We start from the raw sequence: 17,513 nt of genomic DNA on the forward strand, positions 1-17,513 counted from the left end.
TCAATTATTTGCTTCCCAGTTAAAAAATATTTTTAATATAGTATTCACCTATTTAAAAACTTGCACATTACTTGGAAGTACTTGAAATGGCACCTAAGATTGTGCCATTTCTTTTCATCAAAATGTTACATATACATGAAGTGCAAAGACAACCATTGCAGAATAGTAAAGGACAAAATCTATTAAGAATGTTTGTCATAGTAGCATTGTCAAACTTTTATGCCAGAAAAAATGGGATGTTTTTAAATAAGATGTTTCACTGTAGTTTTCTGATAATGACAGTGTGAATTAACTTTCAGATATTGTCTTATTTCTACCTGGCACATAATTTGTATCCAACACAAGCCTGGACTGAAGACATGGCTGGAATAGTGGAGCTCCTGAAGTGGTAGGACACATGCCTAGCAAGGACCTGAAAACAAACCCAGTTATTAGGCTCACCTGCTCCCCCCTTATGACTCCCCTGACACCTCAAAAAGTCATAGTTATTGTCCCAACAGAAGCATAGAGTATTTAATGTGTTTCTATATACTTGTATTTGTTGCAAGTGTACTAAAGCTTAGTTTGCTCCTTTAGCTACTCTGGTTTGCATTTACCAGTGGTTAGACTCTGCTGTACCCAAATAAGCTTACTTCACAATTCAGATTCATGTTTTCAATGAGAAATGACTTCCCACATGAATTCCTTTAAAAAATAAAAGATATGACAGAATATATGTTGTAAATCCTGTAAACTGTTAAACAACTTCAGAAAAACATAGTGAAGTGATTTCATTTGGGAAATGCTGAGGGATACAGAGAAGGCTGTTGGTCACACTGAGATGCCCTGTTCTTCTTAGTGAATCTCAAGGGTTGTAAGTTCCTTTCTGTTGAACTCTGTTCATTTTTGCACTTACCTCATGACATATTTGTTTTGCTTTTTGCTTTGAGTCCTAAGTTAGTGTGACATGAAAATACATATGATATAGCTCAGAGGTAGAGCATTTGCCTAGCAGGCCCTGGGTTGAATCTACAGCACCTTGTATAGGCAGGCATGTGCGTACACATGTATGTGTGCACACAGCCTATGAACTCTAGGCTTCATGCCAAGATCAGAAATTGTGACAGAACCAACTGGGTCTTCTAGGAAGACCTCAGGTATCTGACTAGGACAGACAGAAACTAGCATCAGTGGCAATTACACTACTCTACTTCCTCATGCACAGGAAATGTGTTCCAAGACCCCAGAAGATGCCTGAAGCTACAGTGAGTATCAAACCCTATATACAAACAGTGTGCCACTGTAATAGTCAATCTGATAACAAAGATAACTGCCACATTGCATCCAGGTGGGTAACATGAACATTCTAAGCAAAAGGAAGATTCTTCTAAATAGGATGAAGTAGTGAAAGAGGGTACCATTTACTGAGAGACAAACTTCCTTTTTTTCTTTCTTTACCTCTATTATTCATCTTTATTTTCCCTCTTGAGTCACTCTTTTCCATAGTGATCTTGGATCAATGAACCACATATTGCTGGATCACTATCTACATGGCAAGGAACTAAAACTACCCCCAAGAATCAACAAGCCTTACAGGACAGACCACCTCCTAATGAAATCACCCCAACTGAGAGCAATTACCTATGGTGGTGAGGCTGCACACCAAATCTGAGATAACCAGCTGATGGCATCAAGATTGCTCTTCTCAAGTGATGACAGTGACGATAGCTTCTCCAGAACCATTTGCAGAATCAAAATTAAGATAATGATGCATCCCACCATTGATCTAATTGTGATTATCCTCTCTGTTAGCTGTGTACAACACAAACATCGCCATTGTCTTCCTCTCCTATAAAATCTCCAGTCCTGTCAGTATATTTTGTAACACTGAAGCCCTTTATCTGTTCTTCCCAATGTTGCTACATTGATTAAAAATCCTTTCTTTGCCCTTGCCTTTCTCTGCCCTTTTCTAGTACTGTATTCTGACTGGTGTTTTGGGCAGGCGTCATGGTATACTCTGTTGGAACCCTGGGAGCCTGGGTTTTTGCCCTAAACTTATTCAATAATACTGAAGCAAAAGCACCTTGATCAATCAACTGTGTGGTAACAAAAAGGTTCTGAAACAGAAGAGCTGCCTTTCAACAGGACATCATGTGACCACTCAAACAGAAAATCAAGAACTTGCCCAAACTAATTTTAACCAACATAAATAAGGATGGTCACTATCTGTCCTTATTGGTAGTATTATCATAATATTTATTGTTGTCATTATTATCATTTCCATCCCGTATCTGAGGCAATAACACACCTGAAAACTCTGTATAATGACAACAAACACACTCTGTGGAACAGAAAATGAAAATAGACTATATTTTGGAGACTATGCACTCCTATTCTGGGAATTCCCTACTTCTCCTCAGCCCACCTTATTCTTTTCCCTCTATTAAGATCTGCTGTCCAAAACCCAAAAGTGTGCAACTTAGGTTGAGAATACCAACATTTACCTCTTTTTGTTTTGTTGTTGTTGTTGTTGTTGTTGTTGTTGTTCTTAGTGCTGGGCCTTGAACTCAGGGCCTGGGTGCTATCCCTTAGTTTTTTCCTTCAAGGTAAGTGTTCTATCCATAGAGCCACAGTTCCACTTTCCTGCTTTTTGGTAGTTTGTTGGAGATAAGCATCTCATAGCAAGAGTCGGGAAACGCCACAGCTCTCTCCAACCAAAAAGAGAGTTCGAGTTCCAACGCTTAATCTCCCCAAGAGACCGACAACAACAAAAAGACGAACACTCAGAGAAAAACCAGAGGTGGAAAATAACAAAAAAAGAAAGAGAGGAAAAGAAGAATTTCAGAACAGAGAAGAGCGAAGACCCCTCCCCCAACCTTTACTGGCCGCGCAGCAGTGTGCCAAGCCGCCGGCCAGCCGGCCCAGCGGGGGCTGCCGGAGCCACAGAGACACAGGGGGCTGCTTGCAGATCACCAGGTACCGGATTGCAGAACAGCGGATCGCCAGGAACAGAGAAACCTACCAGCCGGGAGTCTCCACGAGGATCCCACCCCCACCCCTCACTCTCCACTGGAGCGGAGAGGCTCCATCCCGCCAAAGCCGCCCGGCACCAGCAGCATGACAAAGGGACCTGTCAGCTGACCACCCACCCGATCACGATCGCAACGACCCGGCGGGGGCCGCCCAACCCAGCCCGCAACCACCCCAACTGAACTCGGATTGCAACAACAACTGACGACCTACAGGGCGAGTACCCCACAGGGGACAGTGAATCCCTCAAGGGAGACCAGAGCTGGAGGGAATCCCCAGACCCTGACCTAGACTCCCCACCCCAACACCCGGACCACAGGACCCACTAAAACTGGGAACTGTTTGAGAGCTCCACTCTGCTGGCCAGGCCAGAGCAAGAGTGCCCCTGGAAGGGAGCTTAAATGCCCAAGCCAGGAACACCGCCCCTGGGTCAAGACTACCAACAGTAGAAGAAATTTGAACTGTGTCCTCCAGGCTGCATAACCTAGGTGGTATACACATTAGCCCAGGCCTAATGAGCACGTTCCAGGCAGGGGCCGGAACCAGGCCCGGGGACCTGGCGCCTGAACAACACAACCAACTCCTCCCAACTGAAGTAAAAGCTGAGCATACGCCTCAACAGAGGGGAGAAACCCAGGAAACAACATTCCCTGGGAAGCACGCCTGTGACCACAAAAGACCTGGAGGCTCAGGACAAGAGAAGCCCAAACCCCACCAAAACTCCGCCCATATACCCTAGGCTGGGAATTGGGCAACACAGGCTGCCAGCACCTGATAGTAAGCAGGAGCTCAGGCTGATAAGGCGGCTCAGCAATAGAGTGATAGTCTTGGATGTATGAGGCCCTGGATCTGATTCCTCAGCATCACAAAAGCAAAAAGGGTCAGAAGTGGTGCTGTGGCACAAATGGTAGGGTGCCAGCCTTGAGCTGAAGTGCTGAGGGACAGCACCCAAACCTAGAGTTCAAGCCCACAACCAGCCCAAAACAAACAAACAAAAACACATCAGGAGCCCATAGCAGACTCCAGTATTTGGGAGAGTGCATCCAGAGTATCTGATCTTCCCAAGAGCACCCGTAGGAGCAAACACAAGCAGTCTAGGCTGCTCAACCCTTCCAAAGGTGGGAATTGCCAGCAATCTACATCAGAGAGCTGAGAATCCTAAGTAAGTCAGAATAGCAGCTGGAAATAGGCTCCCAACAGAATCCAGATCAGGCACAGACTCTCTCTACCAATACAGAATCAGCAACCAAGCAAAGACAGACACACCAAAACAAAATTGAAGAGCAGTCTCCTGAACCCCCATGCGAAAATCACAGAGAAAAATCACAAGGTTTACCACTACGCAGGACAACAAGCTCACCTCAAAAGCCAGCAGCCACGCAGGAGAGAGCCCCAGTGGGAGCAAAGCAGGAATGGAAGACAAAAGCTACATCCAAGGGTTGCTGGAGGCAATGACTCAAGAAATAAAGCGAGAAATGGATCAGAAATTGAAAGAGCACAAGGATGAACTATCAAAAGATATACAGGATATCAAACAAAAGTTGGATGCAAAAATAGAAGCTGCACAAACCTCAGTAAGAAGTGAGATAAATGCCAAATTAGAGGTAATGCATACTGATCTCACCTCATTGAGAGGTGAGATCAGTACTCTGAGAACCAACATTGAATCCATAAAGGGATCCATTTCCTCCATGCAAACCACAATAGAAGCCACGGTCAACAGAGTGAATGAAATGGAAGGTAGAGTGTCAGATACAGAAGACAGAATACACCAACTGGACCAAAAAGTGACAGATATGGAAAAATCACTCAAATTAAACCAAAGGGAAATTCAAGAGCAAGCAGATAATGCTAAAAAATTTAACCTTCGCATAATCGGAGTGGACGAAGGTGAGGAATTCCAGAGCAAGGGAATGCAACACCTATTTAACAAGGTAGTCAATGAAAATTTTCCCCACCTCAAAAACGACCATCTTAACTACATCACAAAAGCTTATCGAACACCCAACAAGCAAGATCCCAGGAGAAACACTTCTAGACACATTATAGTAAAAATGATGGATCTGAATAATAAGGAAACAATCCTGCATGCAGCAAAAATGAAGAAGGAGCTATACTACAATGGGAAAAAAATTAGAATCACTGCAGATCTCTCCACACAAACAATGAATGCAAGAAAAGCCTGGGAAAGCACCATACGAGCCCTGAGAGCCAATAACTGCCAACCCAGACTGATATACCCGGCAAAGCTAGCATTCACATTCGATGGAGAACTGAAAACTTTTAATAGCAAAGAAAAACTAAATGAATACATAAACATTAAGCCAGCATTACAGAGAATTCTAAGAGGGGGGACACAACCTGAAGAAAGCAACCAGGAACTGGGACCTGCCCCAAACAGGCATTACTCAAAGTCTAACTGAGCAAGCACAGGAGGAAAGGAAAGAAGAAAAACTTAGGAAAACGGAATGGCAGGGACAACAATGCATCTCTCTATACTTTCTCTTAATATAAATGGGCTGAATTCACCAATTAAAAGAAAACGAACTGAGGACTGGATCAGAAAACAAGACCCATCCATCTGTTGCCTTCAGGAGACCCACCTCTCAGCCAAACATACAAACAAACTCAGAGTGAAGGGGTGGAAAAGGATCTACCAATCAAATTCCCCCAATAAGAAAGCAGGTGTAGCTATCCTGATATCTGACAAAATAAACTTTTCATTAAAATCAGTACAGAAAGACAAGGACGGACACTACATATTAATAAAGGGAACAATCCAAGAGGAGGATATAACCATCATCAACTTATATGCCCCAAATATCGGTGCACCCAGATATGTTAAACAAAAGCTCTCAAACTTACAGAATAAAATAGATCCCAATACGATAATACTAGGAGACTTTAACACGCCACTCTCACCAAAGGACAGGTCTACCAACCAGAGGATTGGCAAAGAAGCTACCGAATTAAGTGAGGCCATACTACAAGCGGAATTAACTGACATCTACCGAGTATTTCACCCTAAAACAACACAGTACACATTCTTCTCAGCAGCTCATGGAACTTTCTCCAAAATAGACCATATCATAGTTCATGCAAGGAACTTAAGCAAATACAAAGGGATCGACATAATCCCCTGTATCCTATCTGACCACAGTGGAATCAAGCTAGCTCTCAATAACAAAGCATACTGCAGAAATTTCTCTAATACATGGAAATTGAACAGCACACTCCTTAACAATGCCTGGGTAACAGAAGAGATCAGAGAAGAAATAAAGCATTTCCTACAACTCAATGAAAATGAAAACACCTCACAAAGAAACTTGTGGGACACAGCAAAAGCAGTCCTGAGGGGCAAATTTATTGCCCTCAGTGCCCACATCAAGAGAATGGAGACAGACCAAGTAAATAATCTCATGTTGCAACTAAAACAGCTAGAAAAACAAGAAAAAATGGGACCTAAAGCTACTAGACGAAGCCAGATAACCAAATTGAGAGCAGAGATTAATCAATTAGAAAATCAGAAAACCATAACCAAAATAAACCAAACAAAAAGCTGGTTCTTTGAAAAAATAAACAAAATCGATGGCCCGTTGGCAAGATTAATTAAAAAAAGAAGAGAGGAAACCCATATTAATAGGATTAGGGATGCCACCGAAAACATCACAACACGTACCCAAGATATCCAAACAATTCTAACAGACTACTTTCAAAAGCTATACTCTCTAAAGGAAGAAAATCTGGCAGAAATGGATGCATTTTTAGAGAAATACAAGTTACCCAAACTGAGCAAAGAAGAAGTTAACCAATTAAATAAGCCAATATCCTATAATGAGATACAGGAAGCTATCAAAAGTCTTCCAACAAAAAAAAGCCCAGGACCAGATGGATTCACAGCAGAATTCTATAAGACCTTTAAAGAAGAACTAATACCCATACTCCTCAAGCTCTTCAGAGAAACAGAGAAGGAGGAAGCTATCCCAAACTCATTCTACGAAGCCAATATCACACTCATCCCCAAACCAGGCAAAGACCCAACCAAAAAGGAGAATTACAGGCCAATTTCCTTGATGAACACAGATGCAAAGATCCTTAACAAGATTCTAGCTAACAGAATCCAGAAACACATAAAAAAAAATAATACACTATGATCAGGTAGGCTTCATCCCAGAGACACAGGGATGGTTTAACATACGTAAGTCAATAAATGTAATCCAGCATATCAACAGAGCCAAGGTCAAGAATCACATGATTATCGCCACAGATGCAGAAAAGGCCTTTGATAAAATTCAACATTCATTCATGCTAAAAGCTCTGGAGAAAATAGGAATAGAAGGAACATTTCTAAAAACAATAAAAGCCATTTATGACAGACCAATAGCCAATATTATACTTAATGGGGAAAAGCTACAACCAATCCTCCTAAAAACAGGAACAAGGCAAGGATGCCCACTGTCTCCACTCCTCTTCAACATAGTCCTAGAACTCTTAGCCAGGGCAATAAGGCAAGAAAAAGACATTAAAGGGATCCGCATAGGGAAAGAAGAAGTTAAACTATCCCTTTTTGCAGACGACATGATACTATACCTCCACGATCCCAAAAACTCCATCCCCAAACTTTTAGAAATCATAAGTCACTTCGGCAAAATAGCAGGATACAAAATAAACCCACAAAAATCAGTTGCCTTCCTATACACTGATAACGTACAGGAAGAGAGGGAAATAAAGGGAGCAACCCCATTCACAATAACCTCCCAAAAAATAAAATATTTAGGAATTAACCTAACCAAAGATGTAAAAGAACTATTTAATGAGAACTATAAAAAGTTAAAGAAAGAAATTGCAGAAGACACTAGGAAATGGAAAGACCTCCCATGCTCCTGGATAGGCCGACTTAATATAGTAAAGATGGTGATACTTCCAAAACTAATATACAAATTCAATGCAATTCCTATTAAAATCCCAATGACGTACATCACTGAAATACAGAAAACAGTCCAAAAATTTATATGGAACAACAAAAGACCTAGAATAGCCAAAACAATTCTAGGGGATAAAGACAATATGGGAGGGCTATCCATGCCGAACTTCAAACTCTACTACAGAGCTATAATCACAAAGACAGCATGGTACTGGCACAAAAACAGACCCGAAGACCAATGGAACAGAATAGAAGATCCAGATATAAATCCACAGGTCTACAGCCAGCTGATATTCGACAAAGGAGCCAAAGACATACAATGGAAGAAACACAGCCTCTTCAACCGCTGGTGCTGGGAAAACTGGGCAGCCACATGCAGAAAACTAAAAGTGGACCCCAGCCTATCACCATGCACCAACATCAACTCAAAATGGATTAAAGACCTTAACATTAAACCTGAATCTTTGAAACTACTGCAGGACAGAGTAGGAGAGACACTTGAACTAATAGGCACAGGAAGGAACTTCCTGAACAGAGTCCCAGGGTCACAACAAGAGGGAGAAAGACTCGACAAATGGGACTACCTTAAAATAAAAAGCTTCTGCACAGCTAAATCTATCGCAACTAAGCTAGAAAGACAACCAACTAATTGGGAAAAAATATTTACCAGCAATATATCAGACAAGGGGTTAACATCCTGTATATACAGGGAACTCAAGAAACTAATCCCTCCCAAACCTAACAAACCAATTACTAAATGGGCAAGGGAACTAAAGAGGGACTTCTCAAATGAAGAAATAAAAATGGCAAAGAAACACATGAGGAAATGTTCATCATCCCTGGTGGTGAAGGAAATGCAAATAAAGACAACCCTGAGATACCACCTTACCCCAGTCAGAATGTCCCACATCCACAAATCAGCCAACGACAAATGCTGGAGGGGATGTGGAGAAAGAGGAACCCTATTACACTGCTGGTGGGAATGTACACTTATACAACCACTTTGGAAAGCAGTCTGGAGGGTCCTTAGAAAGCTAAAGATTGACCTCCCTTACGACCCAGTCATACCACTTCTAGGCATCTACCCTGAACAACAGGAACCAATATACAAGGACACGTGCACCTCCATGTTTATTGCAGCACTGTTCGCAATAGCTAGGATATGGAAACAACCTAGATGCCCCACCACAGATGAATGGATCCAAAAATTGTGATATCTATACACAATGGAATATTATGCAGCCATTAGAAATGACAAAATAATGGCATTTGCAGGGAAATGGATGGAGCTAGAAGGAATATGTTGAGCGAGGTAAGCCAAGAACGAAGAGACAAACGGTACATGGTCTCCCTGATAAGTGGATGCTAAATCCAAAAGGTTAGGTGATATGACAAAATTAACAGGACTTAAGAAACAAAGAACTCCCGCTCATCTGGTTGAACCACTACTAAATATCCCCATGCTGCTGATCACAAATATGGTATATAACATGTGTACACTGTTATATATTACAGACTGTGGTAGACAATTTGCTCCAGGGAAGTTAGAATGAACTTGTGACTTTGAAATTATGTAATCATTTAATCACAATCAAAAAAAAAAAAAAAAAAGAACCTCGGGGAAGGGAGGGAGGGAGGGGATGGTAGGGGGAAAACAATGGAGGGGGTAACAATGTTCAAGAGGAAGTGTACTCATTACCTCACTCATGTAACTGTAACCCTCTGCATAGTAGCTTTACAATAAAAAAAAAAAAAGCATAGGTTTGAGAACAGAAAACTTCTTTAATAAACCATTTTGAAATTAGAGTTTCTATCCCCAAATCCTGGAAAGCAATACAACACTAAAGAGATGACCGAGGCTTTCAGGATGTTCTCAACTCTCTTACCCAACAACTACTTTGCTACAAGCCCAAACTGAGCTGTAAACATAGCTGCAGAGCCACTTCTTGGAAGCTTACCTACCTTCTCTTGCAGCAAGGCAGCAAGGGCACAGGCATTTTGGTTTCAGATACCGGGAAGCCTTTCCCAGGACTGAGGCTGCAGACTGGAGCGTGGTACTGCCAGGACAGAAGATGGCTTCTCCAGAGCCTGCTGGTGTGCCACAACTAGGTGCTGTACTCAGAGCCCTTCACACAGCACTATAGACCACATCTTTATGTATGTATCTCTCTAAGCTGAGGAGTGACCAACATCCTACATAGCCCACACACCTTTTTTCTCCTGCCAACAAGGGCCAGGTGAGCAGAGCTGACTGGTCAAATCATCTCTCACCAGCGATGAGAGTGGTAGAGGGGAGATAAAAGAAGGTGGAGGCAGGCAGGAATTAAGCCGGGGCCTAAGGAGGTTACAAACACCTGCCCTACCTCTGTTCTTGCCCCTAAGAAAATTCTGTCACCTCTGGCACATAGTTGGCCAAAGAGTAGTTTCACCTCTACCCAACATTGCCTCTCACTCAGTGCGATCTGTTCTCTCTAATACCACCTGTATGTTCTTTCTCCCGTACTTTTCTTCTAGGCTTCATTCCCACAGGCTGCTTGCTCTCTCCCTGGCACCCCTTGGCCTCAGAAGATACTAGGGAGATTTCTTTCTGGACAAGAGAGAAGACCTAGTGCCCCAGTGAAGGCCAGGTCCAAGCCTAGAGATTCCCTGGGAACATGGTGAAGGTTGGGCAGTGGGACGGTTCCACAGGAAGAATGGGAAAGCCATGGTCCACCCACCATGGTGCCTCGGTTCCATGGTGTTCCTCCCTGAGAGACAGCGCTGGCCATCTTCACTGTGTGGCCCTTGTTGGAGAAGAGGCCAATGCAGTTGCCAGGCCAGTTCTCTAGGTTTCCCACATGTATCTGTCCATACTATGCACAGAATGAGCCTGACCTCCCTTTCACTCCAACCCTTCCCTCCTGTGTATCCTGTATCCAACACAGAGAGAAAGAAAAAGGGAAAGACAGAGACACAGAGAGAGAAAGAGAGACATGCAGAGTGAGAAAGAACTCAGGCCTGTGTATAGACACGGGTATGTGTCTAGAGGAGAGGCCTTGACTGCAGGTATGACTACCTATCTTGAGGACATGGTGGCAGTCCTGCAGAAGAGAGTGAGTGTGACTGTGACACTTCATATCACAGGGTAGAATGTGATAGGGTGTATGATAAGTGCTGATAGCCTGGGATACTGAGACAAAGTCTTAGGGATCAAACACAGCTGGAACATTCTGTGGTGCATGACTCTAGAGGATGGCTCTATCTAGATTATAGTCTCTCTCTCTGTCTCTCTGCCTCTCTGTCCTCCTTTATCACCCACCCCCAAGTGGAGTCCTCCAGGTAATCATCTCCAGAATGAGAATCAGCCCCATACCTGAGTTTACACAAATGCAGAGAAAATAGACTGACACTGGCCCTGAGCTTCCAATGATAAATTAATGAAAGTCCCTGGTCTGACTCTGTTTCTAGGCCAATGTGGGAGATGAGAGTGGTGTGTCCCAAGTTTGGACACATCTGCCTTGGTGGTAGAGCTAGTCCCATTGGCTATGAGTACCCAAGGAGCTGCTAGCTGTCCCCCAAGCTCCTGGACCAGTGCCTTCCTTTCTCCCTCAGGTACAAGAAATAGATCTAACCCATTCCTACTCCCTCTAGCCATTCTTTCTTCTTTCCCTCCTTAGCTGCTTCCCCTCAATCTACCTTGCTGCGACCTACAGCCTTCCCCCATTCTACAGTTACCTCATGTGCACTGATATCACCCTTGCTTTGCACTGACATAACTTGTACTGAGCACAGCATGGTGGCAAAATCCAGAGTCAGCTGTCCATGGCCTAAGAGTGTTTCCCAACCAGGAATGTTTCTCCCATCATTCTATCTGTGCCAATGTGCCTCCCTGGGGATTGAGTGTTGACTAAGCCTCCTCTGTGCCCACTGGAAGGCCAATACTCCCTCAGTGTGAGGGAATGGAGATTGTTCTGCTGTCACCCTGGGGAATTCACAGGTTTCTAAGACATATGGGACAATATGGCACAATAGCAAACTATGCTAGCCAGGATGTGATGGGCACAAAGAATAAACATACTATATTATATAGGGTAGGAATGTAGGGAAGGGAGAGGAGCTCTCAATAGAGGAGGCTTTAGAATTGGTCAGAACAAGAGTGTGGGTCTGAAAAAGAAAAAAGAAAAAAAGAGTGCAGGTCTGATACAGAGTGATGTGGCAATGTTTTATTTTCATATGTGTACTGTGCTACCGGCTCTGACTTCTTTGCAGGCTCAGAAAGGTTACTGAGGTGGGGGATGCTGTGGTGGGAATTACTGGAGCCTGACATCTCCTAGATGCATGCAGGTACTTTGTGTATTTTGCATGTACAAAATAAGTAATTTTTTTGGGGGGGGTCTGGTTGTGGGGCCTGAACTCTGGGCCTGAGCACTGTCCCTCAGCTCTTCAGCTCAAGGCTAGCGCTCTACCGCTTGAGCCACAGCGCCACTTCCGGTTTTTTTTCTTTTTGCTTATATGGTGCTGAGGAATCGAACCCAGGGCCTCAGGCTTGCAAGGCAAGCGCTCTACCACTGAGCCACCTTCCCAGCCCCCAAAATAAGTAATTTTTTTAACAACCATAGAACAGGCATGATATCTGGGCCCTGTTTCAGCTGGTCTCACCTCTATCCACTCTTGTTCCATGAACACATCCTGGCCATAGACACTGTGGAACCTGGTCCTGACCCTTGGGAAGGGCATGTCTGAAAGGCCTCCTAAGCCAGTTAGAGGCGATTTCCTTTCACTCTCCTGTCCAACTATACTTTCCCTCACATCTCTCCCTGTTCAAGAAGGAAAAGGGAGGTATCCCAAGCTAGTTCTCAGCCTTGCTTTTGTCATACAAGGAAAAAGTGAATGTAATCTTGGGGCATTTCCAGGCTTTCCTCAGCTGCTGCCCCAACAGGGGTTTGTCTGGATTCCCTTTTTTACTTCTTGCTTCCCATAGGTCCTAGATTTGAAATGCCATCTTGGCCCACAATTACTCTTTTGGAATGCGTTGTTTTTCTATGGTCTTCTTCATGCAGCAGTCCAAAGAGAAGACTGCATTCGTTCCTGCGGATCTGCCAGGAAGAGAGGAGCCATGTGCACAGCTCCATACTCTGTAGCCCCTTATCCCTCCTCAATTCTTCCACCTTCACGAACACTCCCAGAGACCAAAGGAGGCTTGCTAATTCTTATGACATAACAGTCTCCAGCATTCCTGTCCACTCATTTTATCTGCACAAATATCTGTTTATCACAGACAAGTGTCAACATATGTTCCTGGTGCTCAAGACATATCTACCTATCCTTCTGAGCTACTTGGCAAAGCTGTGGCTTTCTCTTGACGTGAGCCACAGCTTCACTGCTGAGTCTGATGCCAGGAGAGGGTTAGCTGAGAACAGAGTCTCAAAGAAAGGGATCAAGCCTGATGCCCACAGCTTCACTTCCTGCCAGAGCCTGTGGGTTGGAGCTGAAGTCAACAGGTAAGAAGTCAATCTTGTTTTCCCCTTCATGATGTCGAACTACAAGTAAGAAGCAATCAGAGGCAGAGATGTGGAAGGACTGAGACTGGCATGGAGAATCAGTGTATCTGGCTTCTTTCAGGTCCAGAATCCCATTCAGTCAGAAGGATGACCCTTTGCTCTGGTCCCTGGGGAACAATTAAGAAAGGCATGAGGTCAACACAGGAAGTAAGGGGTGAGGAGCCAATTGTGCCCTCTGAGAGTTGGAGAGCAGCCAGGGTACTTAGTAGAGGCTGCCTTTTCTGCAAAGGAAGGCATGGAGGCCACAGGGAAGAACCTCCCAGACTTCCACCTACAGAGAGAGTTATTGACTGACCGCTCACCTGGGGGGCTGCCTTTCCCAGCACTGCTTCCTCATGGTCTCACTTAAACTCTACCAAAGTCACATAGTCAGTCTCCTTTCCCCAATCTTACTTTCTGATTAGGCTTCTCCTGTCAGCAAAGCCACCTCTTCCCCCTTACCCCCTGCACTGTGTTTTCACAGTGAAAGCCTTGAGTAATGTCCAGTCTGTGTACTGCCTAGAGCACCCAGCTCCACAGAAAGGCTTTTAGGCCTCTTCAATGACCAGTGCTTGTGGATTGGTGGCAGGGCCAGACAGGAGCCTTTTCAGGTACTTCTAGGATATAGTTGACAGAAAAGAGCTGTTGACCAGACTGAGAGTACACAGCTTTCCAAACTGATTTGTGGGCTTTTGCTTCAGGAAAGAGCTGTGGTTACCTGTGGATGGAGGTGCAGCCAGGGTCATGCTGCCACTTCGTGACTGTGGAAGGAAGAGAAGGAGTGGAGACTTCCATCAGAACCCTGGTTCTGAAGCTAGATTTGACTATAAGTTCTCTCTCTCTCTCTCTCTCGTTCATCTGTTTCTTCATTTTGTAATCCAAGCCTACCTCGGAATTAAATAAAATAGTGCTCTTTAACTTGCCTAGCTACTGGCTGTCATCCCAGGCTGGCCTGACAGAGACAATATCAATACAGTCTTGACTGAAGATATCGACCGTGCCAGAAACTGGACAAGTTAGTGGCATAGGAATAGATGCTGTGAGATGATTAAGTTCAGTCTGTGCTTCAGGGAACATAGCTTAGAAGGCTTCTGTATTCTTTGTATTATCTAAACCTTTCTTTCATATTACCAGGACAGGTATGTGTTGTAAGAAATGTGAGGTAAGCGAGAGCAAACAATACACGCTCAAGGCTTTATTGGGGGATAGACCTGCCGGACTTCTCCAAGCAGGAATGGAGGCAGCAGCCATGGACAGGTGTAGGCTGAATTTAAACAGAATTTTAGGGGGCAGTCACTTGGGTCACATTACATAGGCTATGGGAATTTGGGGGTACAGTCAGTTCTGAGAAGAGATGTTATGAAGTTGTTACAGGAACTACAGGAATTGAGGGGGGGGGAGAGTCACATTGTGAGAAAGAGCGTAAGGAGACTATTGCAACTAGGGTGGGAATTTATATGTTACACCAGGAAAACAATACAGCATCGGGCAAAAAGAAACTTAACAGATTTTTGTAAACAGGTAGGGACACGAGGCAGGGCCTTAATCAGTAAGCTGACTCTGAGAACTTAGATTCCTTTCTTTTTTATGTGTGTGTGTGTATATATATATATATATATATATATATTTATATATATATTGAACTCTGGGCCTGGGCACTGTCCCTTAGCTCTTCAGCTCAAGGCGAGCACTCTACCACTTGAGCCACAGCGCCACTTCCTGTATATTTTTAAAGGTGGAAGGCAGAGGGTAGAGACATTCTCTAGCTGCTTCCTGCGGGCTGTGTGCATCAGTTTTAGGGGTAGAGGTGGAAAGTTCATCTGGTCCAGGAGAAGGCACTAGTAAGCATTCCCTGATGATAAACGTGCATATGCATGCTTGGATGAAGTCTGAAAGAAATTTTATGAGGCAGAGGCCAAACAATAAGAAAAGAAAAACCATTATTAGAGGACCTACAGCCAGCAGAAGGGAAGGCAGCCATCTACTCTAGGTGGATCTCCTGTGTTCCAGGAGATCCTGCATTGGGTGGGTTATATCCTTAACTACTCCTGACTGATTAACATCGGCTAGCTGGATAGGGGAGAGCATTGTGGACTGGTTAAGAATAACCAGTCAGAAGCTGGGGCTGTATTGGAATGGTTAATGGCCCAGTGGGAGGCCTAATATGGATGGAAGACCCACTACAAATAGAAATATCAGGTAATAGATATAAGTTCTTACCCGGTTAAAAGATAAACCAGTATGGGCATTAGATAAGCCTGTTCCCAGCCATCAGAGTGAGGTGAGGGACGGGAGCTTCATTCCTCACTCCCTAGGAGACAGCTCAAGGGGAAAGGCTGAAGGAGCCCCAAGAGATAACTGTCACCCACGATGGAGTCCTGTAGCCTGTATCTTCCACCACTCCTCCATTGTTCTTTAATCATCTTTTCCCTGAGACCACTGGACATTTCTCCTAGGTATAATCTGAATACCATTTTGTCTTTCAGTCATCTGTTATGGACACAGAAAGTTGGGTAGGAGTAAGTCTGAGAGAGAGCACAAGTAGATGAGACTCTAGACTGTCCCCTGGAACAGGTGCCTGTCTTTCATGGCTTCGCTTTCTGTGACCCAGTGCCTCACCCTGTCCCCTCAGGGAATTTAGGGGAGGAAGAAGGCATGGATCTGGATAGAGTAGGGCAGATGCCACCATGGGATCAAGGAATGGGAAAGGAAGGGCTGGGGGGGGGGGGTCTGCCAAAAATTTACTGGGAGTCTCATTGGGACAATGAATTATCTCCCTCAGTTTGTAGTTGATAGACTTGCACTGTATGGAGTCAAAGCTATGGAGGAGGAAGAGGACCATGTCATCCCTAAGAGTCTGGTGGGGGTGATCAGGCTGGTTAGAGTGAGGTACAGCTTCCTGACCAACAGGTTTTTGATTAAGGTATTTAAGCTTCTATTTGGGACAAGCTAGGGAGGGAGAAAGGAATGTGAAAATGAAGGCTTCAGAGCCAGACATCTCCTGAAAGGGAAAGAGGTAGGCTGGTGCCATAGCAGCTGATGGATGGGCAGTGTGGAAATGGTGTGAGGCAGAGAGAAAAGCAGTGAAGGACTGAATCTTGGAGTCTATATTATAAAGCTAGCTACTGCTTGGTGGACTCCAGTGGAGGTGAATTGGGATGCCATGTTGACCAGAGAAGAACCAGGAGAAAGAACATGAACACGAAGACGTGTGGCATGGTGTAAAAGCACCTGAGCTGGTCCAGGCCCAAATAGGGCTAGGTCAGGGGGGCAGGGTCACAGGAAACTCCCAGTCCCAGGCACTGGATGACTGGTTGGTTTAGTAACCAACCTATCAGCAAAGTGCCCACCCCTGCCTCCAGGGATAGAGTCACACCCATTACCTGGGAAGTGGGGGCTTCACCTTCTCCCACTATGAAAACAAGATGTCATACCCTACCATTTACCACATTGCTAAGATTGCACCAGCCAGACCAGACCTCGCGACTTCAAGCTAAACTCAGAACTGCAATCCAAATTCAAATTCAAGGCCCTGGAATTTGGCTGAGGTAGTCAATAGGCAGGCTGAGCCTGTGTCCCCCTAACTGTCTTTGCTTTTATAAACTCCCTTACACTTTTTAGGCAGGTGCTTTACCACACCCTCACCATTAGTACTTGTCCATTTAAGCAGGAAAAGGCCAGTGCCTACAGAAGCTTAAGGACATGGAACAATACTGTATAAAAAAAATCATCAGACAATTCAACATGATCACTACTTTTGCAACTTCTTATGTAAATTTAAACACAATAGGAATACAGAGCATTTTTTGAGATTTCTTAAACTGTGCCTCATAGCTGTCCCCTGGGCCAATGATGGCTGTCTACACAGAAGGGGAGTACTCAGCACAGAGCAGAGGAAAGCAACTGGACAGGATGGGCCTGGACAGGGGACCATGAATGAAGCCCTGCAGCCGGACCTTAAGCTCTCAAAACGGGAGACTTGTCACATGAAAAATCCTAAAGCCTTGCCAATCAAGGACTTCTTAAGAAATACAGATTAGTTGTGTGCAGATGGCTCATGC

The 17,513-nt window shown here is 44.3% G+C and overlaps 1 protein-coding gene across 1 annotated transcript in view; it reads right to left on the bottom strand.

Annotated features, from left to right (window-relative positions):
- The window catches only part of LOC122115850 (acyl-CoA desaturase 1-like), a 32,344-nt gene extending 18,146 nt beyond the window's left edge, over window positions 1-14,198 (bottom strand). The window contains exons 1-3 of the mRNA XM_042689421.1: window positions 14,171-14,198; window positions 13,375-13,452; window positions 12,572-12,729 (exon numbers count right to left, since the gene is read on the bottom strand). Of these exons, the coding sequence (XP_042545355.1) occupies window positions 12,572-12,729; window positions 13,375-13,452; window positions 14,171-14,198 (264 nt within the window). The remainder of the gene's footprint in view (window positions 1-12,571; window positions 12,730-13,374; window positions 13,453-14,170) is intronic.
- Window positions 14,199-17,513: the final 3,315 nt, after the last annotated feature.

The sequence above is a fragment of the Dipodomys spectabilis genome, unplaced genomic scaffold, assembly GCF_019054845.1.
Source record: "Dipodomys spectabilis isolate Male_0828 unplaced genomic scaffold, ASM1905484v1 ptg000125l, whole genome shotgun sequence".
NCBI lineage: Eukaryota > Metazoa > Chordata > Mammalia > Rodentia > Heteromyidae > Dipodomys > Dipodomys spectabilis.